The sequence below is a fragment of the Physeter macrocephalus genome, chromosome 19 (assembly GCF_002837175.3).
Source record: "Physeter macrocephalus isolate SW-GA chromosome 19, ASM283717v5, whole genome shotgun sequence".
NCBI lineage: Eukaryota > Metazoa > Chordata > Mammalia > Artiodactyla > Physeteridae > Physeter > Physeter macrocephalus.
The window spans coordinates 68,093,715-68,117,180 of NC_041232.1; the positions used below are offsets into that span (position 1 = coordinate 68,093,715).

The following is a 23,466-nucleotide window of genomic DNA, read 5'->3' on the forward strand; positions in this document are numbered from 1 at the left end:
CGGCTGGGCCCGTGAGCCATGGCCGCTGAGCCTGCACTCCGCAACGGGAGAGGCCACAACAGTGAGAGGCCCGCGTACCGCAAAAAAAATAATAATGATAAAATAAATAAATAAATAAATAAAATGGGAAATTTATTATCCAGTTTTATAAAATCAGCATATGTGTATCTTGCAAGTAACCCTAAAATAAAGTGTAAATGTGTATATATACACATAAGGAATGATATATGTTAGAATTATAAGCCATGGCTGTTAAATATTGAAATCCACTTTTGATATTTTAACATCTGGAAGATTTGAGAGATTGAACACTCAAAACAAAAATTAGCTAAAAATTTTAATACAATATATATCTTTTCCTTCAGTGAAATTTACTAGAGAAAGTAGAGGCTGTCAGAATATATCTGACCTTAGAGCTCTTTTTTTTTTTTTTTTAATATTTATTTTGTCCGTACCTGGTCTTAGTTGTGGGATGCAGGGTTACAGACTTCTTAGTTGTGGCATGCATGTGGGATCTAGTTCCCCGACCAGGGATGGAACCCGGGCCCCCTGCATTGGGAGTGCAGAGTCTTACCCCCTGGACCACCGGGTAAGTCCCTGACCTTAGAGCTCTGTATAAGATACTATAGCAGATGCTGATTAAGTGAAGCTTAATTTTCAAATATTTGTTTGCCAAATATTTAGATACCAAGCACTTTTCTAGGAACTGTATTCCTAATAGTAAATAAGAGAGAAGAAACCTTGCATCTTGGATTTTTTATTCCAAGTTGGAGAGATAAGCTATATCAAAATGTAATATATAAGGGAATACTACAAATGTTATGAAGAAAAATTACTTGGGATAGAGAAATTTTAACTAGAGTAGGTAGGAATGGCCTCTCTAGTGAGGTGATATTTGCGCCAAAACCTAAAATGAGTGAATAAGCTGTGTATGTACCCATAGGGAAGTAACTTTACTTGTGGAGGGAATAGTAAGTGCAGAAACCCCAAGGCAGAAAAGTGTTTGGCATGTTCAAGGAATATCAGAGTCCAGTCAGTGTAGCTCAATCAGAATGAACAAGGAAGAATGATTAAGAGATGGAGAGGTAACCAGGAGTCAGATCATGTAGCTATGTAAGCAATGGAATGAAGATTTTGTGTTTTATTTCAGCGAGATGAGAAGTCACTGGAGTACTTTGGAGGAATGAAATTATCAGATCTACACTTTAAAATATGAACAGGCAGCTGTATGGAACATAGACCTTGAAAGGAGCTAGAGAAGGACAGGGAACCCAGTTAGGAGGCTTTTGCAGTCTTCCAGGATAGGGATTGTAAAGGCTTGGGTTAGGTGGGTACATTGGAGGTGGTCAGAAATAGTTAGACTTGGGATGTGTTTTGAAGGTGACCTTGTAGGATGGAGATAGGGAGGATTCAAAGGACGAGTCCAAGATGTTTGAGCCAAGCAACTAAAGGATTGGGTGGTGCAATTTACTTGGGTAAGGAGTGCTGGTAGAGGCACAAATTTGCATAAGTTTTTCAAAGTTTGAGATGGATGACTGTTAAATACTAACCAACTAATCCCTTTTCTTATGCCTTTACACACACAACCTCACTACCACAGTGGTTTTTTAATTTTAAAATAATTTTAGATGTATAGAAAGTTGCAAAAATAATAGAGGTCGTTCCTGTCACCCTTCTCCCAGCTTCCCTAATGTTAACATCTCATATCATAATGATCACATAGGCCCAATACTGTTACCTGAACTACAGACCTTATTCTGATTTCACCAGTTTTTCTACCAGTGTCTTGTTGCAGGATCCAGCATTGCATTTAGTTGTCATGTCTTCTTAATTTACTTCAGTCTGACAGTTCCTCAGTCTTTCCTTGTCTGTCATGACCTTGACACTTTTGAAGTTACTGGTCAGTTGGTTTTTTTGTAGATAGTTCCTGAATTGGGTTTATCTGAAGTTTTCTCATGATTAGAATGAGGTTATGAATTATTGGCAAGGATGCAACAGAAATCATGTTGTGCCCTTCTCAGTGCATCATATCAGAGGGTTCATGATATATTGATATCATTGGTAATATTGATATGTTCCTTAGTTCAGGCTGCTGTAATAAATATGCCATAGACCAGTTGGCTTAAACAACAAACATTTATTTTTCACAGTTCTGGAGGCTGAGAAGTCCAGATGAAGGTGTCTGGTGAGATCCTGCTACCTAGTTTGCAGATGGTCATCTTCTTGTATCTTCACATGGCAGAGAGCAGAGAGGGAGAAAGCTCTCTGTTTCTCTTCTTACGAGGGCACTAATCCCACTCGTGAGAGTTCTAGCTTTATGACCTAGTTACCTCACAGAAGCCCCTCCTCCAAATACTGTCACATTGAGATTAGGCTTCAACATTTGAATTGTAGGGGGCCACAAACATTCAGTCCAGAGCAATATATTAATACAATAATATGTAATATATAAAATTATAATGTATTAATACTTGTGATGTTAGTCTTGAACACGTGGTGCCTACTGGTTTTCTCTTTAGTAAAATCATGGTTTCCCCTTGTAATTAATAAATATCGTAGGGGAGATACTGTGAGACTATGCAAGTAGTGTCAAACTTTCATCTACTAATTTAGTATCCATTGGTGGATATTGACTTTTTGTCTGCATTTTTAATTGAAATTCTTGTGTAATGAAGAGCTATTCCTTCTCCCCCATTTATTTATTAAACTATTTATATTAGGACTCATAGATATATATTTTATTCTAGGTTTAATACAATACAATATTATTACTTATTTTTTTGCTTAAATTGTTTTAGTTTAGGCCATAAAGAGTTGCTTCAGGTTGGCTCCTGTGTCCTTTTGACATGTCCCTATGCTTTTTTGAGCACTTCTCTGAGGAGCCATGGTTCTTTTTATTGGAAAATGGTGTTTAGAAACTGAGATCTAGGCACTAGGTGTGCTTATTGCTGCTGGGTTTTTATTTATTCTAGACTTTCTCAGCAGGCAGACTTAGGAAACATAAGTTTACTAAGCCACGCACGCACACATACATATTTGTATATCTATTTACATATGTATATTTTATATGTAGGTATAAAATCATGAGTTTGTACTGATACTACTGATTCCAGTCCAATATCACAGGGTTTGTTTTAGCCCCTCTGTTCCTTATTTGTAACTTTTTTCTCATCTGGTGAGAATCTTTACTCTTATTATCTATTATAGGTTTACTTATTTTTTCAGTCTTAGCATATGCCTAGTTTCAGAATTGCTAACCCATACTGCTGTAAGAAACACATTTACTAATTAGATTATATTATTTGTGTATGGTTCTTTTTGTCTTTTGCCTTACAATATCCAGTCAAAATATTCTTTTCCAAAGTTACCATGGTTAATTATTTTCTGCCCAACTCCTTTCAGTGTGGTCATGTTGTTCATTTGTAATGCTGTTAGGTGGCTCTTTTTTTTATTGTGTAAATTGTGTTATTCCCACATTTTATGTGGTTTAAATAATTGTTTTTTGAATATGTGAAACGTTACTATAGTTCTGAGAGTCAGAGCTATACTATACAAAAAGACATACTCAGAGACATTCACTACAAGGATTTAATGAGAAGTCTCAACAAATTCTATCAAACATGCCAAGGTTTATTAAATATTCATTCGTGAATGGCACAGAACAGTTCATATAATGTTTTGTAGTTTTCTTTTTTGGTATTCTGACCACAATTTTGCCTGAAAAGTTCACTCAAGGCAGACATAGCAAATTGCAGAGGCAAGCTTTTGTAACTTTTATGGTTGGCATTAGGCAACCTGAATTTCTTCTAAACCAGTGGCTGGATGCAGATCATTTAGAGATAATGCCTCAGGTGCTGTCTCCAAGGTTGTAGGAGTATAAGCGGAACTGGATCCTTATTTTCTTTTTCTTTCTTTCTTTTTTTAAAAATTTTGGTAAAGTATATATAATATTTACTATTTTGACCATTTTTAAGTGTATAGTTCTGTGCAATAAGTACCTTCACATTGTTGTGCAACCATCACCACTATCTATCTCTAGAACTTTTTCAGCTTTACCAACGGACACTCTGCCCACTAAACACTAACTCCCCATCCTCCTTTACCCCCAGCCTCTGCTAGCACCATTCTACTTTCTGTCTCTATGAATTTGATTATTCTAGGAACCATATATGTTTTAGTCTGCCGAGGCTGCCATAACAAAATACTATAGGCTGGGTGGCTTAAACAACAGATATTTGTTTCTCACAGTTTGGGAGGTGGGGGAATCTAAGATCAAGGTGCTGACTGATTCTGTTACTGTTGAAGGCTCTCTCCCTGGCTTGCATACAAGCCACCTTCCCACTTTGTCCTCACATGGCCTTTCCTTGAGCTCTTAAGTGTCTCTTTATGAGGATACTAATCCTATGGTTTCAGGGTCCCACCCTTACAACCTTACTTAACCTTGATTACCTCCTTATAACCTTATCTCTAAATACAGCCACATTCAAGGTTAGGGCTTCACCATGAATTCTGGGGGGGGACACAGTTCAATCCATAGCATTGTATAAGAAGACTCATACTATATCGTTCCTTTTGTTACTGGCTTATTTCACTTAGCATAATGTCTTCAAGGTTCATCCATGTTGTATCTGTCAAAATTTCCTTCCTTTCTTAGATTGAATAATACACCATTGTGTGTATGTATCATGTTTTGTTGATCCATTTATCTGTTGATGGACACTTAGGTTGCTTCCGCCTTTTGACTGTTGTGAATAATGCTGCTATGAACATAGGTGTACAAATATCTGCTTGAATCTCTGCTTCCACTTCTTTTGGGTATATACTCAGAAGGGGAGTTGCAGGATCATTGTAGTAATTCTATATTTAGTTTTTTGAGGAATTACCATACTGTTTTCCACAGGAGCTGCACCATTTTATTACGTTCCCACACCTGTTTCTTATACCCTGTTCATATAACTGGAGAGTGCCCTTAAAATCTTTTTGGCCACTATGCTTAACTTCGTATATATGTTATACTGTCTATGTTGAAATATTTTAAATTATAGGCATCTTAAGAGGCCTATTTTCCACTTTGTGGATGATTATCAGGACACAGCAACTCATTTGAAAGATGTAAAAATAAAGGTAAGACTTTTAAAAAGGAGTTTAAAAATATCCTGTACAGGTTCTCTTAACTGACCACCTTATGTGGCTAAGTGCTGTTGCCTTCTTTGGATGCAGATAAGATCAGTGGTAATCGAGGTGTGAGTGTTTTTAAGGTAGCAAGGAATGTGTGGTCCATAAAGAGGTGAAAAACCAGCATTCCCTGTGTGAAAACGTATTTGGAAGTGTGCAGAGAATATGATATTTGAAATTCTAGTCCTTGTTCAGCTGATAACCAGCGTCATTTACACACTTGAAAAGAGCATATTGACTTACCTGCTCTCTGAGGACCTTTCTGTTCTAAAAATCTATAATTTTAAATGTACTAAGTGAATGCATTGCAAATGTAAACATGTACCATTCATTTTAAAAGAACAAGGACTGGGAAGGATATGCCAAACTGTTAATAATGATTGTCTTTAAGTGACTGGGTAAGGGGAGGTTTATGAGTTACAGTTTTGATTTGTTGGAACACTTTATTGACATGTATTGTTTGGATTTTGCATTAATTTTATATTGTGGGGAAATAATACAAAATATAACTTTTCCCCTTCTGAATTTGGATGGTTTATCATTCATCTGTTTTAACTTTTAGAGCTGTACTCTTTCTGGAGGGAAACATCATGGTCCTGTTGAAGCCCTGAAACAAATGTTATTTAATCTTCAAGCAGTGCAAGAAAGTTTTAATCAGAGTAAAACCACAGAGCCAAAAGGCGAAATTAAACAAGTAAGCACAAACTTAATTTATGAATTGAAATCTGTGAATGTGAATTGATATCTGTGAAGGATAAGATTTCCTCCTAGATCTTTCTTAGCTTGACCTCTAATTTTATGTTAATAAGCAAGGTATATAACACGTCATAGAGTTGAACTGTTATTCTTTTTTTTTAGAAAGTAACTTACTCAAATTTAATACTGTAAGATTTTTGCAGTTGTGTACCCCTGAATGGATTGTTCTGTTAAGTTTATGGTTATAAATACAACATCGTATTTAGATATGATGTTATTAAAACTGTAGATGAAAGGATTGTAAGAGTTGTTTTTTAATGCCCTACAAAATTATTCTGTCTAGTCCAACTTCTTGTGTTTATATTTGAGGTGGCCTAGAGAACCTTTCAACATTAGACTTCTCCCCATAACCTGTGTCATCTGAAGTTTAATTTTGTTACCATGTGTTTATTGACTCTTAATATGGTTATGTAAAGTTTTATTTTAAAGTAATTGTGTTTTTGTGTATTTCCTAGGAATTTGTTTCTGCTTTGGGCTGATATTTCATAGGGGTTGAATTTTCCTCACAGTAGTATAGTGTTTACAAACCTAGCTTATGTTCTCCCAAGCCTGATTGTGAATTCTAATTCTGCCACTTACTAGCAAGTGCAGTATTTGTACAGATCACTTAACCTCCTTAATTTCAGTTTCCTCTTCTGTAAAATGAGATTGTTGAGAAGACAAATTGAAACAAACTATAGAAAGTACTTATTATAGTGCTTGGCACCTGGTAAAAACTTAATACCTGGAAAATACTTAATACATTTTAATTGATATTGTTTATTTTGTTATTCAGTAGAGCTTTACAAAATTCAGTTTTCATTACAAGTGAGTGTACTAGATTTTAGGAACTATCACATGCTACTCACTTAAGTTGTATTTCTTAATTTTTCTCCTTACATTCTAATGATCATAACACTAACATACAGTGCAATCCATCCTTCTTTTCCTTCCCCTTTTAAACATTCTTGAGATAAAGCCTTGTTCAGTAAAGTCATAATTTCAAGCCAAGATTTGATATTTAATGAACAAACATTTAGAAGCATACTTTAGGACAGTTGCAAGATGAAAAAGTTGTAGTATTTTTAGAATAAAAATATATATATATTTAATACTTTAATGAAAATTATTTGCTTAGAATTATTTCCTTGGGAATGCAGACAATGTTTTTAATGTTCTTATTAATCACATATTAAATAGCATTTAAGTGTATAATTATAGAATATTTTCACTGTTTTATTATATTTGATGTTTTTAATAATAGGTTTCAGAAGATGATTTCTCTAAATTACAGTTGAAGGAAAGTATGACTCCTATTAATAGGTCACTTCAAAAGTAAGTGTTCTCTGTTAATTTCTGAGTATATTATGGATACAAACATCTCTGATTGAAATCAGAAGGTTACAGGATGGAATTAAAGTAGCTGGAAGAGGAGGTGTGCTAGGTAAATTTAAGATTCTCAGAGCACATTGTTTAATCCTGAGATTTTCTCTTAAATTTGTGCTGTTTTCTATTTAAAATGTTCCTAGGACCTAACGGGATAACTGTAGACACTTAAAATATAATAGATGTGAATGGCCTAGGGAAATTCTCTTTTCATTTCTGAGTAATACCAACAATTTGAGATAGTATTGGTGTGGATATTCTGGAAGAACAACTTGTACGTGAAATGTGTTGTCATATTTTCCCTCTAGAAGAGATAAATAATCATAAGTAAGTATATCATTATTTGACATATCGCCACAGAAATTTAAGTGGATATAATGTCCTGGATATAAAGATAGGTCTAAATGCCCTAAGGTGTTAATCTACTTATTTTCTTAGTTACATGTCTTAAAAAGTTGGGAAGAATTTCCTATAGTCATGATATTGGTAGAAGAGATGGGTATTTATTTTATGGATTTGATTGTGTGAGTATGAAGCGCCCTCAAAAGATGGAATACTGAGTTTAAGGTTTTTTACTTTGTAACAAACACCATTTTGCTTGACTGTAAGTGGGGCTAACAAATATGGTCTACCTTTTGTCCTTTCAGAATTTGCTTAGGATTCTCTTACCTAAGGAAGCGGTGGAAAAGTGAAACACTAGACATGTAAACTTATGACTCTAATTGTCATGAGATAGATATATGTATCATTTTTGTTTTCATACTTAAAAAAATATGTATATATGTGTGATTATTTTTTCCCCTCTACTTCTAGGATTCTGGGTAGAAATAATGCCTCTTTCTTTGTAGCTTGATATACTCTTGGTAATAGTGTTTCATATTTAATAGGATTCAGTGAATAATGATACTAATAACTAACATTTATTGAGCATTTACCAAGTATCAGTGTTCTAAGTGCTTTTGTATGTAATTCATGTGATCTTCACAGCCCTATGAAGTTAAGTACTATTATTATCTTCATAATACAGATCAAGTAATAAAAATCAAGTAATAAAGTAACTTGCCCAAGGTTACATAGCTAGTAAAACAGCACTGGGATTCAAACCAGACAGTCTGATTCTATAGCCTGTGTTCCTAACACTCCTCTCATTAGTGATAGTGGTGCATTATCCTTTTCGACTAGGTGCAGTGCCTCAGTTGATTATCTAGGATAAAGACCTCGTTCTGCTTTAAAATTCAAAGTAGATGACCTCAAGCTTTGATACTGAACCTGTGTCATAGGCTTAAATGTGTTTTCCGAGTTAAAGTTCATACCCTGGAAGATGTTTTTCTCTGTGAAAATGAACCCTGAGCCATAAGTAATTAAATAACCACAAAAATTGATACTGATTATAGGTGCTTTTACCATTTTCTGTAATTTTTTTTGATAGTAGTAACTTCTTTCTAGCGTAGGCAATCAGTAGTCTTGCTACATATAGAATGCCATTTTTAAAGAGTGAGATTCATGTTTTGTTAGATGACTTTTAGCTTTTGATTCTGTTGGAGCAGCCGAAGCAATCTGAATTTGGCTTTTACTTTACATTTCAAAAGTATTATCAGTAAGGCATTTGTATTGTTAGGAAGTAAGTTTAGACTTACAAAAGCATGTTAGTACATTTTTCCCCATTATTTTCAGTCTTTAGATTGACTGTTTTAAGGATAATTTAAAATTAATCCAGGGCTTCCCCGGTGGCGCAGTGGTTGAGAGTCCGCCTGCCGATGCAGGAGACACAGGTTCGTGTCCTGGTCCAGGAGGATCCCACATGCCGCGGAGCGGCTGGGCCCGTGAGCCATGGCCACTGAGCCTGCGCGTCCGGAGCCTGTGCTCCGCAACGGGAGAGGCCACAACAGTGAGAGGCCCACGTACCGCAAAAAAAAAAAATTAGTCTCAGAATTTCTCTTTCTAGACTGCAAAATGTTCTGTTTAGATTTATGGTCTTTTCATATTTTAAAATAAATAGACCCAACTTTTTCAGAAGTTACAGATTATACCTTGGGTGCTTTCTTATTATGTTTCTCCCCATTCCTCAAATAACTGCTTTTCTTTCTAACTGTTTGGATTGCTGATCGCTTTTAAAATATCTTTCATTAGCCTTAGGAAACTCCAGGATCTTAGTATGGGTTCTTTTTATTCCCTTGGAAACTCAGTTTTCTTATGTTCTCTCATTAGAAATAGCTGAGAAAGATTCATTGGATCTGAAGCATAAAATAATTGGTAGCAGCTTAAAATGTTATTTTTCCCAGAGGGATTTTGCTTTTAGTAGGAATCAAAGTTGTAATTGTTTTGTATCCCTATAACACTTAGCTTTGTCTTATGCATTTACATACTAAAATTATCTTTAAGCAAGTGAAAAAATTGTAGATTTTGAACAAAGGCCTTTTCTAGAATCTTTTATTATGTCATGTAAGCTTAGGCAGGTCGTAAAAAATGAGCAATTGTATATTGCTCACATACTATAAAGATGAGCAGTAGTAGATGATTGCAGAATCATCAGTCATCCAAAAATAATTTGTTTTTGGCTTCAGAATGTGTTGTTTTACATGTAATTTGGAGATGAATGTGTAAGATTTTGTAATTCTCAATACTAAAGGCCATGCTGTGAAAACCAAACTTAATGATAGCTGGAAAATTGTCTCATTTCTCAGATGTCTTTTCTTGCTCAATTTTCTGGTCTTCATTCTACACTAGAGATACACAGAATTAGCTCTCAGACTTGCAAAACTTGACCCTAAAGCGAATATTTTTCTTTATTCTAATGTGCTCATACTTTACTTAGATCTAGGAAATAGTAGGCAGTTTGTTCTGAAAAGCCTTTCATTCAGTTCTTGCTGGATACTAGGCTGAATTAGGCCAGTAAACATAGTATTTAGGAGAACAGCCAGTATAGTAGTACTAGTAGAAAAACAAATGTAAGATGTCAATGAGTAAAGTATAGCTAAATTGCCATCACATAATCAGTGTTACTGAGTTTCTGTGGGTTGATTAGTATTTACTTGAATGATCATCAATAGATACGTTGTCACAATAAGAAATGAGTTTTTTAATTTCAGTTTTTAAGGTGAATGACTATTCAGTGTTGTAATACAACCCTTAGGTTGATGTTTTCCCCATTAGCCTGCTTTTTCACTTTTTGAGAGAAGAAAATCAAGAATAATTTCCCTCTACGATTTTATCCTTCCCTTCTCCCTACACTTAACTTTGAAATACCAATCACTTTTGATAGTCTCTTCTCTAAACAGATCGCTTTATTCTCAAAACGGAGATCGAGGTTAGATGAAAGGAACTGCCAAATGATTGCATAGCTGAGGTAGAGAGACTGAAGATTTCACACTTCTACTTAGCTTTTTTATTCCTTCCCATTATTACCCACTCCCCTTTCTACCTGACATTTTGTTTTAAAGACATAAAATATACTACATGGGATTAGAAAGGAAACCAGTTATAGTGAATTAACTATGAAAATATTAAAATACATTTCTAATTAATAATATATGCTTCTCTTTATTGCATTTAAAATAAGACAATACATTTAAAATACAGGTAAGTTAAAATTCATTTTGTAAAAACATGTATTAGTGTGAAGGCCTTTTGCATAACTTGAATAAATGCATTAAACCATGGTGTGCTCTTTTACTTACCTTTCACATGTTGATCAGCAAACAATTAAAGAAAGGGAATATTGGAAGGCATTGATGTCTGGGTTACCAGTGAGACATCACTATTTGGTGGATGAACAACTAGACTTAAAGTTGTGTAATAGTTGGCCGGTTATGTCATATGAACTTTTGGACTGTAGACAGAAAGACTTAGAGGATGTATGTTTTAGCAGTGGTTTTAATAACTGTTGTAATTTTGTAACTCGTATAGAACTATTGTAATTTTGAAGTAGTGATGAGTATAAAACATACTTGCAATGACTATAATGTGATATGAAAATACCTCTGATTTCTATGGCATATGAGGTCACAGATTTTGGCTGTTGCTTACATTCATAATGGAAGGAAATGCTAATTTAGAGGTAGCATTTTGTGAAAATAAAGATGATTTTTTTCCCCATCCAATTTCATAGACTCTCTAAATCTAAAGGATCTGTTGACCCTCCGATTTGTAAACAGTAACATCAGATTCTAGCCACTTGTCATCTTCTTTCTCTTGAATCACAGCCTGAAAAGAAAAAGGAAGATAAGCCCCAAGTATATTTACAGATTATCTTCTTCCTCATAAATATGTCTGTAGGAAGAAAATAATTCTTTAAGTAGAGAGATATTACTATAGGATGTAGAAATAATAAAGTCTAATTTTACCTCTGATTGCTTAGTAACTCTGGGTGAGTTATTGTCATTTAGTTAATGAAGATGACAATCTCAAAAATTAACAGAAGCTGCCAAAAGGATGGCAGAATTCAGATTCTTAATACATTTGAGTAAAAGTGTCTAAGAAATAGAGTACAGGGAAATAGACGTAATGCAGTAATTAACACTACTAATTTCCTCCATCTCCTTATCCTTGGTAAAGTGGAAGATGCATTTTATTTAATATACATCAATTGAACCTGTGTTGGAGACTGTAGAATAAGGTGTTATAGTCACCACCTTCCAGTAACTTCTCACTAATTTCTCACCTTAGAGATTACTGGTATATTATTTCTATTTTTCTTGGTCTCTTATTTATCAGAGATCTGAAATATGGTTGATTAACTGATATTTTCTGAGTGATCCTCAAGGATCTAAAGGGTAAGGGAGAAGGAAAGCTGGAAGAATACTTTTAGAGGAAGACTAGAAAGTTAAGGGCTCCTATCTTCTTGGTTTGTCTGAGGGATGATTGAGAAAAACCAGGTTGTTGGTATAATACTACATTATTCAATGTAATTGTCATTTGTTTTCACCCATGCTCAATAAAAATGAGTTTTCCTCAATTGTAACTGATTCTGTAGTGCTATTTAAATTTAACTGCCTTGAATGTACATGTTAAAAATGAATTATGTCCTTTATTTCTTAAATGATGTACACAGTATATCAGAAGGTATCATTTCATTCTGCAAAGTTAATGAAAAAGTTGCTTTAAGTGTGACACAAATGATACCTATTATTGTTTCTTATTAGGCTACTTGGCACACTTTCAAAAAAAAAAAACCCTTAAATGTCAAACATATAATTTTTTTAAGTCAGTGTTTATAGAATTTTAGATGAAGTATTTTAACCCTCAGTTATTCAGATTGCAAGGTTTTATAAAGAAAAGTTTTCAGTTTTGATACTAAAACTATTCCATAAACATCTCTCATACTAATTTTGAAGTTAAGAAACAATGTAATCACCATTTCTTTTTGCATTACCTATTCAGTCCTTAATATTGGTTTATAATGTGTTTTATACTTTTTAATGAAGGGCTTTGCACCATTTATCTCACCTGAGAGACCTGGTTGATGATTCCAGTGGGAAACAGTCACCGAAAATGTGAAGAGGAAAATAAAAGTCTAACCAATAAGTAATCACCACAGAACAAAAATGTATTTTTTTTCCTGTTGCTTAAACTGACAAAGTAATTAGAAGCCATATATTATTCTGTGATTGGTTCAAGTATTATATATTTTTTAAAATCCAGACTTGAAAATGTCTGTAGATTTTTGTGGCCTATCCTTATTTTGTGCCACAATACCAGGAGGTGAACTAGAAGGACCCACACTATATGTCCTAGTCTGACTTTGGTCTTCAGGCTGTCAGATGTCTAATAGTCAAAGATGGATGATTTCCCTTCTTGAAGCTTGCATGGACTTAACCTTCTTCAGCATCCTCATCATTTTATCATCTGATTCTGGATCATTAAGAAGCTTTTCCTGGTTTCTATCCAAAATCTCTTAAATAGACTCTTTTATAAAGTTAGTATCCACTTAAGGAGCTTGAGGAATGTCAAAATTGTTATGGTGTATCTTATCCATATGGAAGTATGTTACTTTCAAGTTTCATAAAGCAAACGTTTAAGAATATATTTGCAAATAACATTAATTGATGCAGTGCTAAAAGGATGTTTTATATTGTGAATTCCAGGAAAACCTCATTTAATTAATGCTTTGATTCTATGTAAGATAATCTTGACAGTACTTGACAGTTTATAAAATATTTGGGGGGGTATATTTGAGATTTTAATATTTTGATATTATTTCCCAGATTTAAGTTTTGAGGTTAGCTCAAACTAGTAAAAACTATATCAGTGGCCAGTTGCTTTATGAAATTTGATAACTAAACTTAAATGAATATGGAAAATTAGAAAGTAACTGTATTTTAAAGCTATTTTGTAAGTGCTGAACTTTCTTTAAAGCAAACTTTCTTTAAGGTTTGTCACTAGCTAGGACTGAACAGAGCTCTATAATTTTGCAACTTCTACCAAGTGAGCATCTAATAAGCAGAAAGCATCTTTACCAACAAAATGAAGAAATAATTCATAAGACATGGTGAAGCATATTAAAAAAGCCTGATGAAATTAAAGAATAGGTATGTATACAAATAGTACAAATTAACACTACCCAAATTGGAGCGTTTTGCTAATAAGTAGCTTCACTGTCAAATAGGAATTTCTAAGTACATTGGGTCAAAGAATTTTTCCCCCCAATTTAAAGTACTATCTAAGACCTTTGTTATAGAACTTACATATCTAAGACTGTGGAGTGAATCCTGTCTTTTTTTCCTTGCCTAGTGAGTCAGTCACTGTACTATTCTTTTTGCCCAGTTTGAGAGTCACTTGCTAATAAGTTTGTTTTGTTTACTCTGTGGAGGTGTTTTTGCCACAGACATTCTATTTCTGATTATGTTCTTCTGCTTCACAGCAGATAGTTTGCATACAATCGAACAAGACATTACTTTGATGATTGAAATGTGGTTGGCCGTTAAAAGTGCAGATAGATTTTAAGTGGATGAACGTAGATCTAAGTGGGGCATGTTCCAGTGAAATCCAGTATTCAACGAATTCTAAAGGCAGGGCAGACAAAGATACCAGATAATTACATATTGTATGTTGATCATTTATAATATGTTTAGTATACCTAGAAAGCATCTCCAAAGGGATTATTATGCGGTGTTGACTCTGAGTAGCACTGAATTGGTGACTGCTTCCATTTGCAAGAACATATATCCAGTACTAGATAAGATAAGCCTGTTCTAAAATTTTGTTTTAGCTAGTATTTTAAGAAACTTGATTATACTTACCCCAGAGTATTTTTCCTTTTGTATTAAATATGGAAGTTTAAGTTTTTTAGCAAAAAAGAGAACTTTATCTAAATGATTAATTCTAACCTTTCAAAAATATATATAGGAGATTCAAACAAGAAAAAAATGTAAATGATAAATGTTCAATAAATTCTTTAAGGAATTGATTTAGTTAATTGTTAAATATTTCAGTATTTTTTATTTTGAGATTTCCAGAGGAAAAAAAGGAGACAACAGTATTGAGACTGCTGAGTTGGGAATTTAAAGCAGATGAGAACAATTAGATTTTAAAAATAGAATTGTGAATATAAAGTTTTATCAATCTTTTTCTCTCTTTTAGGTATATTGAAAAATACTAAATAGAAAAAGTGATAAAATTTTAATAAGACATTTCAGATTTTTAATTGAGCATGAAGAAATTTAACCTAATTCCAAAAATTATTTGAGATCAAAGGATAAAAGTGTGATGCATATGTGAAGACTTGAAACTCAACTGTATTTTCTTTGTTATCAGTAAGAACTCTCAGTTTTTTCTGGGACAATTCATTTCAGCTTCATAGAGATTTCTGACCAAACTGAGGAACTCTGTCTTCTTGGGTTTGTTTGGGTTATATGTCTCTCTAGTTACGTTATTTCTTGTTGAAATTTATAAATGTGGATTTGGGGGGGTTATTATTTTGTATTTAATGTTTGGGATAATGTCTTGTTAAATCATATGCAGTTATACCAAAATGTTGCCTGAAGATAAATCATGACAAGATTTCTTTTTTTCCCCTATGTTTTGAATATGTGGAATCACTCATAACTTTGAATTTGTTTCCTTTTTTCCTGTCCCACCTTTCACTATGTCTCAAAACCTCTTTGTTAGAAGTGCTCTCAAGAAGTAAACTTGACAATAAGCAAGTAGCATGAAAGGGAACAAAATTCATCTGTGGCTAAGATCATTTTCCTTTTTTGAACCAAAAAAATTAGCTTTTTACCCTCCCAGTTTATTCTAGATTGTCCTTACCATAGACCAGACATGTCTGTGTAACAACTTTTTTTTAATAACTTTTTTTTTTTACAATGTAGCAACTTCGTTACATTAACCAAGACTAGTCCATTTGCCTCCTAATATTTATTTTACCCTTAACCATTCTTCCCCTCATTTTCAGTTCATACATCCAAAGACATCCTGACTAGTGTTTACAAGATACTGTTGTACACACCGCCACTGTAATCTTACTGATTTATTTCAGCAAGTTTGCTGCAGCTAAATTGCTTTACTCATATTCTCCCAAACTTTCTATGTATATTCTCACCTTTATGCATATTATTTCCCATACTTGAAATACTCAGTTTTCTTTCATTCTGGTTATTTAAAGCTTACTCTGCCATTTCTTTAAAGCTCTGACAGAGTTTATACTTAATCTTCCAAACATTCTCACCTTCCAAACTCTGGTAGGTTGGCTCTCCATTTTCCTTCCCCATCGCTCATTTAGCTGTTATATTTCTTGTTTATGTTTTTGATATTACTCTTGTAGCAAATTTGTATCCCTAGGGGAGAAAATGTCTCAAAAAATATTAGATGATTGATTTTGTTTTGTCTCCTTGATAGTGTCTCTTACATAATGATGTATAACCAGAAACATGTAAATTTAAAGTGTTAATTGATAATTCTAAGCCTGATTTCCTATATAAGGTTGTAAGCTCAAGATAGGAGAAACCACATCTTTTATTTATGTGATGTCCTGCAAATCCTTTTTAAAATGAGGTAAATTAAACCTATTATGGAAGAGATTTCTTTTTTGATATTGCAGTTTATCAAGTAAGATTAACATTTTTTTATTTTGGATGACTTGGCTATAAGCTTTCTAACCTCTTGAGCCCTCAAAACTTGTAAGATTTTTGAGTTTTTATATATTCTGCATTTCATCAGGTACATGAACTATTTTACAGATCTAGGACTAAGTCTAGGGAAACTCTCAGTGGCTGGTTTTCATTGTGTTGCTTCTTTGAGCCTGGCTTGATGGGAAACTATCAGTCTGGGTCCAATCTAGAAACAGAAACCACACAGTGATTGTAAACAAGAGAAGCTTAATATAAAGAAAAGTTTTAAACTGGTCAGACTCCCAGGAGTTCAGCATTTGCAGCAGCTGAAGAAGCGGTGTTTCCCTGGACCTGGCTGTGCCTCCCTCTCTCCTGGGTTCCACAGGGGGAAAAGAAGTTTTAAATTGTGACAAAAGAGATTAAGATGTAAGAGAGCTCTATATGGTACCCCAGAGATAAGGGAGAGTACTCAAGGAAGGACAACCTTGTAAGAAGGAGCTAAGATTTGGGTTCAGAGCTTGTTGAAGGGGTAGCTGCAGTCCACTTGATGGCACAGTTTACTGGTTTGTCCAGACCAGAGTCAGTTTTCAGTTACTAGGCAAGCAGGAAGCCATTCTCCAAGGTTCAGGGAAGCTGCAGGTGGTGTCTGGGTGTGGGCCTGGAGAGGGAGTGAGGATTCTTTCTGCATGCTGGACAGTGCTGGTTGGACAACCTGGAGCGTAAGGGGTTTGTATTGCGAAAGTTGAAGGAAGGTGATCACCAGCCTGGGCCAGGTCTGTGAGGTCGCCAAGGAGAACCGTACATTCTGGGACTGTGACTGGGGCAGAGAACTACCTGGTGTCTTTATACCCACCTTGTTTACTGATGGTGCAGCTGCCAGAAAGCAGCAGGTGAGCCCCGTCAGGGTGAATTTGGGGCTGAGAGACTATAAATTGATGACCGGCATGGAAACTTGTTAGGTTCTAGAAAGGTTTTGGTGGGGGAAATTTAAAAAATGCTTCACCTGTCCAACTCTGACCTCCCTGTTTTGCAATATACTATGTAGTCTGTCCAAACCAAGAACCTGGAATAAAGGTAAAATAGCAAAAATGTCAGGTCATTTGGAAAACAGGCCCAGTGAGAAACCTTGGGCCAATATTTTCAAAATCTAATGAATTTGATAATTTTGTAAAAGAAAACAGCTCTGAGCTAGAAATCTGGGACTATTATAAATATTCTGGAATTATATGAATGAAGATCAATATCAGGGGAGTAGATTGCATTCCTTCAATTGTTTTTCATCAAGGTGCCACATAACTATTATTTGAGTGTTTTTGGAAATTGAGCGTTTCCTGCAATTGGAATGCTTTGTTTTGTAGTGTATTGCTTCAATTAAGCCATGATTTTTTCTGTGTCTTCCACATATTACTCTTAATTTTGCCTTTCAAGACAATCTCACATGCACATTTTGGTCTTCCTAATATTGAAACCAACAAAAATAATGCTACTTCCATCTTTTCAGGCTGTTTTCTAGTTTCTAAATTATTTTTTTGGACAAAGTTTTATGTCCATTATTGTCTCACTTTTTTTTGAATGCTGTCTAGCTTTCCCTGTGTTGTTTAAATGTCTATATTGTACAAATGATCCAGAGCCCTACTTAACAGCAAAACTCTAGAGTACGCACTTTATTTTTCATAGTGATATATTATTGACATATATTAGTTTCAGGTGTACAACATAATGATTCGATATTTGTATATTTGATATTTGTATATAAGTCTAGTTAACATCCATCCACTGTATTTTTTCTTATTGCCACCCATAGCTAATTTTTTTCCAGCTTTGTTGAGGTATAATTGACAAAATTGTAAGATATTTAAAGTGTATGTCATGATGATTTGATATACACACACTGTGAAAAGATTCCTCCATCTTGTTATACATTCATCACCTCATATTTATCTTTTTTTTTTTTTTTTTTTTTTTTGTGGTATGCGGGCCTCCCTCTGTTGTGGCCTCTCCTGTTGCGGGGCACAGGCTCCGGACGCGCAGGCTCAGCGGCCATGGCTCACGGGCCCAGCCGCTCCGCGGCACGTGGGATCCTCCCAGACCGGGGCGCGAACCCGGTTCCCCTGCATCGGCAGGCGGACGCGCAACCACTGCGCCACCAGGGAAGCCCTATTTATCTTTTTTTTGGTGAGTTTTCATTTTTTAAGAAATGTGGCGTCAGATGTCCAAGATGCATAGAGTAGATCATAAAGGATCTACATATTGTTCTTTGATAATTTATTATTCCATTCAGCATTCATTTAGTTGGCTCTGTGTGGCAGTGGAAGGAGGAGAGAGGAGTGTAAGGGTGGGAGAGATGATGACAAAGTATGGCTATCATGAGGAACTGGATGGAAATATATAAACGGATACAGTTACACTACCCCAGGTAAGTATTGTTTTAGAGAAATGAAGATGGAGCAACTGCTATTAAGGCACAGGCGATGGAGCAGCAAAGTGGCCGGAAGAATCAGGAATGAGTTCGCTCAGGAGGGAATGCTTGAGCTGATCTCCAAAATGAACAAATTTGCCATCAAAGAAATTGGATGGAAGGGTGTTTGCTCTAGGCAGAGAGTAAGACGTGCGAAGACTTGAGTCATTAAAAGGGTCTGATACAAAATTACTGACTTGGAAGGGTATGTTGTGTGTTGCAGTGGAAGAAACCAGTGCTTTAATACGGGCAGATTTGTTTTATGATTCCACCATTTATTAGCTCTTTGTTGTAAACTAAGCTCCTTGATCTTGCCTGAGGCTTTATTTAAATTTTCCCCTCCATTTGTAGTAGGTACTTGGCAGTTTTGTTTCAAGAATTAAATGGTAATGCCTCACACATGTGATTTCAGTAAACACTAGCTGCTAATAATGGTAATACACCTAGGTGGGGGGAGGTGCTAGGAATAAGACAGAAGGCTGAAATTACCCTTGTGGTTCCCCATTCTACTCTACATTGTAGCAAGAATTATCCTTGAAAAACATGTCTGTTGATGTACCTCTTCAAACTGTCCAGTGGCTTCCCATCTCAGAGTAATTGTGAAGTTTGTTCTCTAGCCTAAAAAGCCCAATAAGGTGTGCCAACAGCTCTCCCTTCACCCCTGCAAGGCCGGGACCTTTCCTGTCACCCCATTTGCTCTCTGATTCAGCCACATTGGTCTTGCTGTTATCAAATAACTACAAACATGCCTCTGCCTCCAGGCCTTTGCAGCGTTTCCTCCCATCTGGTCAGACTTTGCACAAACACCCCATGATTCTCTCCCTCCCTTCAGGTGTCTGCTCAAATGCCACTTTACCAAGCAGGCCTACCCTGACCCTCCCCCACCCGGCCCCATGCTGGTATGCTTTTCCCCTTTACTCCTACCTTATTTTTCTTCACTGAATGTTGAGGGCAGGAGCTTTTGCATTATTCACTGTTTACCCCTCAACAACTAGAATAGTGCCTAAGGGTAATTAAAGTGCTACATAAATAGTTCTTCTCTGAATGAATGAGGCTGAGAAAGTGGTTTGGGGGGCCATCTGAGGATGGCCCCCAAGAATTTTGGATTTTCTTCTGTAGGCAAAAGGAGTGGGGCCAGTGTTTTTGATGCAGCTTCAAGTGAGTGTTAATTTTTGCTACTGTTGCTGTTAGTCCCTACATTGATTTGTGGCTGCAGTCAAATTGAACTTTTTTCCGAATACAATTTTCCTTCTTTCCAGTAGTTAGTCTTTAAAACCTGATACCATGACATAAATGCATTATGTTAGTAATTTCTTAAGGAAATAAAGCTAGAAAGTAGGCCTTATTTAGTTTTTGTTCACAAATACAGTTTTACTGAGGTTCGTACGATATTGTAAAATAAGTCCCTAGAATATAGGTTTTATTTTTTTATAATAATATTTAGACAGCTGTTTATTTGTCTTAGTTTGCAGTACTAGATGTTATTTGATTTGCTGGATGATATATGTTGCCTTTTGGACATGAGTATAAGAAGACAACAGAAACAAGCACAAAGAAGTCTCTTGGAGTGGGATTCAGAAGCCCTGATGACGAGCTCTGGAAGGACCTCAGATCATTTCGGTCTTTTTTTTTTTTTGGACCTGGGGGAAATATGAAAAATTTTATTCAGAAAGAGATTTACTTATTTCATTATTCCCAGTTAAAGCAGAATCAATATTCTATTAAAAACGAACAAAGTTTAGTAAACGTTTCCCAACTTTCTGCTGTAGTTCTCATTTTTGGGGTTTTTCTGAGTCAGATTTCGTACGAGGGTTTAAAATTAAGTGTCAGATTTTCCCCCCTTGTTAGTTGGGGTGCCTTGGGCGAATTACAGCTGTAAGATTCAATTTATAAAGCAGAGCTAATTGGGCTGCCTCACACACTTGTAAGGATTAAGTGAGATAATGCCTGTGAAGTGTTTGCTTAGCACAGTGACTCACCATAGAAAGTGCCCAGTGTTAACTGTTATTGATAAATGCAGTTATGTCAGTACTTGTTTTCAGAGTTTCAGCTAGTTATAATTGTTGCCATTTAGCTACCTGTGTGTGGATATTTTGTAGAAATAGATGCCGGTCAGTGTTAGTAAGGACTGTTTAAAATTTTTCCCACTAGAGGGCACTATTTTGGCAGCAACAAGATAAATTGTGTGATTGGCCTGCTACCCATTAATCTAGCTTTGCGCTCAGCCCCCTGGCATTCATTCACCAGTTAAAACTCTTGAAAACTGTGCTGGAATATGTTAAGAAATGTTCTTATCTCCCTCTCCTTTCCCACACCAAGGTATAACTGTTTTGAGGAGAAAGAAACCTCTCTCTCCATTCTGTAGACCAGGTACATTCTTTAGACTGTAAGCGTTATGATTAGGATCCCAATTCTCTTCTTCCTCTTCAGGATGCTTCAGCCCATGGTTCCTGTTAGACCACTGATGTCCTTTGTGCTCTGTCTCTCCTAGTTACCATCCCCACACTCACATAGGAAGGGTGTTTGAGCCTAGGCAATGCTTTTGCCATTGTAAAGTGGTGGCCCTTGAAAGAATACTTCGCTTTGGGTCTTCAGCAATGTATAGGCTTGACATGAGTTGGGAGTGGAGGTTCAAGGGAAGTACACTTGTTACTTATCCTTTAGACCTCTTCACCGTACATATGATTAAAGCAAGTTTAGCTGGCAGACTAAGCCAGTGGCCATAGCCTCCCGAACACTCACTTCAAGTCGGAGAAAAGAGATGTGAGGTGGGGAACGAGTAAAGACAGAAAGGGACAACGAGGTGAAATACGAACTTTGATAGCATCACTATTTTGAACTAAGACCCTGCTCTGGTTAGTTTTTTCATGGATTAGTAGAAGTTTAAGATTCCTAGCTGGTGACCATGCCTACAAAGTAACTTTACAGGGGATGTTATAACATCTGTATCCTGGTTTGCGTGTGACTTGTTTTCTGTATACAGTAGAATGTCAGATTTGAGCAGCTCGGTTTCAATGTCAGGTCTCTACTTAGCCATGGTCACAAAGAGGAGCCCCCACATATGAAAGGATGAGTAAGGTGTAGAGGTAAGGGATGCGGAGTAGAGGGGAGGAACTGCCAGGATGATTGGAAGGCTAGAAATCCTCTATTGTCTAGTAGGGATAGAAGGGGGACTCCCCTTTGAGTCATCTTTGTAGAGTTCTGAATTGTAAAACTAGGAGCTGAAGTCTGTATCCCAGTTCTAGGATCTAGAAATGTCTAGATTTTATAGCACGGAGTTTTTATAGCATTCTCTATGACCCATAATCTCAGGTTCAAGTGGAAAAGTCCAAACTCTTAGCATTACCTATGTAGCAGGGACCTTTCTGGCTGTTGGAAGGCCTCACTTGGCAAGAATGACACAAATGAGGGCTTTGGGTCAGTACTTTGAACAGTATCTTGTCCAAGAATCATATTCTGTGCTTCCCTGGTGGCACAGTGGTTAAGAATCCCCTACCAATGCAGGGGACACAGGTTCGAGCCCTGGTCTGGGAAGATCGCACATGCCGTGGAGCAACGAAGCCCGTGCGCCACAACTACTGAGCCTGTGCTCTAGAGCCTGCAAGCCGCAACTACTGAAGCCCATGCGCCTAGAGCCCTTGCTCCGCAACGAGAAGCCACTGCAATGAGAAGCCCGTGCACTGCAACAAAGAATAGCCCCCTCTCACCGCAACTAGAAAAAGCCTTCATGCAGAAACGAAGACCCAACGCAGCCAAAAATAAATAAGTAAATAAAACAAACCACATTTCCTGACCTCGAATAAAAAGAGGGCAAGTTAGGAATGCTTTTAATGTTGGCAGAGTTGAGATAAGGGGTGAAATTAGAGATGACTAATTTCACTACTGACTTGAAAAGTGAGCAACCAGGGCAGGACAGGAATAAAGACGCAGACATAGAGAATGGACTTGAGGACACGGGGAGGGGGAAGCGTAAGCTAGGACGAAGTGAGAGAGTGGCATTGACATATATACACTACCAAATGTAAAATAGCTAGCTAGTGGGAAGCAGCTGCATAGCACAGGGAGATCAGCTTGGTTCTTTGTGACCACCAGAGGGGTGGGATAGGGAGGGTTGGGGGGAGATGCAAGAGGGAGGAGATATGGGGATATATGTGTAACTGATTCACTTTGTTATACAGCAGAAACTAACACACCATTGTAAAACAATTATACTCCAATGAAGATGTTAAAAAAAAGTGAGCAACCACTAGTTGTACAGGAACTAGTTTATAAACAGTCTAGTAGGAGTAGTCATCCTTTTAATAAAGTAGGATCCACCCTACCTGGAAGAGAAGCTAATAAATGATGATTAACTGATTCTTTTTTTATATAATTAAAAAAAATTATTTTTGCGTTGTGTCTTCGTTGCTGTACGCGGGCTTTCTCTAGTTGCGGCGAGCGGGGGCTATTCTTTGTTGTGGTGTGTGAGCTTCTCATTGTGGTGGCTTCTCGTTGCAGAGCACGAGCTCTAGGCGCGCGGGCTTCAGTAGTTGTGGCGCACGGCCTCAGTAGTTGTGGCTCGCGGGCTCTAGAGCGCAGGCTCAGTAGTTGTGGCACACGGGCTTCGTTGCTCCACGGCATGTGGGATCTTCCTGGCCAAGGGCTCAAACCTGTGTCCCCTGCGTT

The 23,466-nt window shown here is 36.3% G+C and overlaps 1 protein-coding gene across 2 annotated transcripts in view; it reads left to right on the forward strand.

Annotated features, from left to right (window-relative positions):
- C19H18orf54 (chromosome 19 C18orf54 homolog) overlaps positions 1-23,466 on the forward strand; it is a 45,471-nt gene that overhangs the window by 9,187 nt on the left and 12,818 nt on the right. Inside the window, exons 7-9 of one of the 2 annotated variants that reach the window (XM_007119477.4) lie at positions 5,738-5,869; positions 7,175-7,245; positions 12,720-16,305. In XM_007119477.4, coding sequence (XP_007119539.2) covers positions 5,738-5,869; positions 7,175-7,245; positions 12,720-12,792 — 276 coding nt within the window. In that variant the 3' untranslated portion in view covers positions 12,793-16,305. Of the gene's footprint in view, positions 1-5,737; positions 5,870-7,174; positions 7,246-12,719; positions 16,306-23,466 lie in introns of those variants that run through there. The other variant, XM_055080685.1, reaches the window with a different exon arrangement.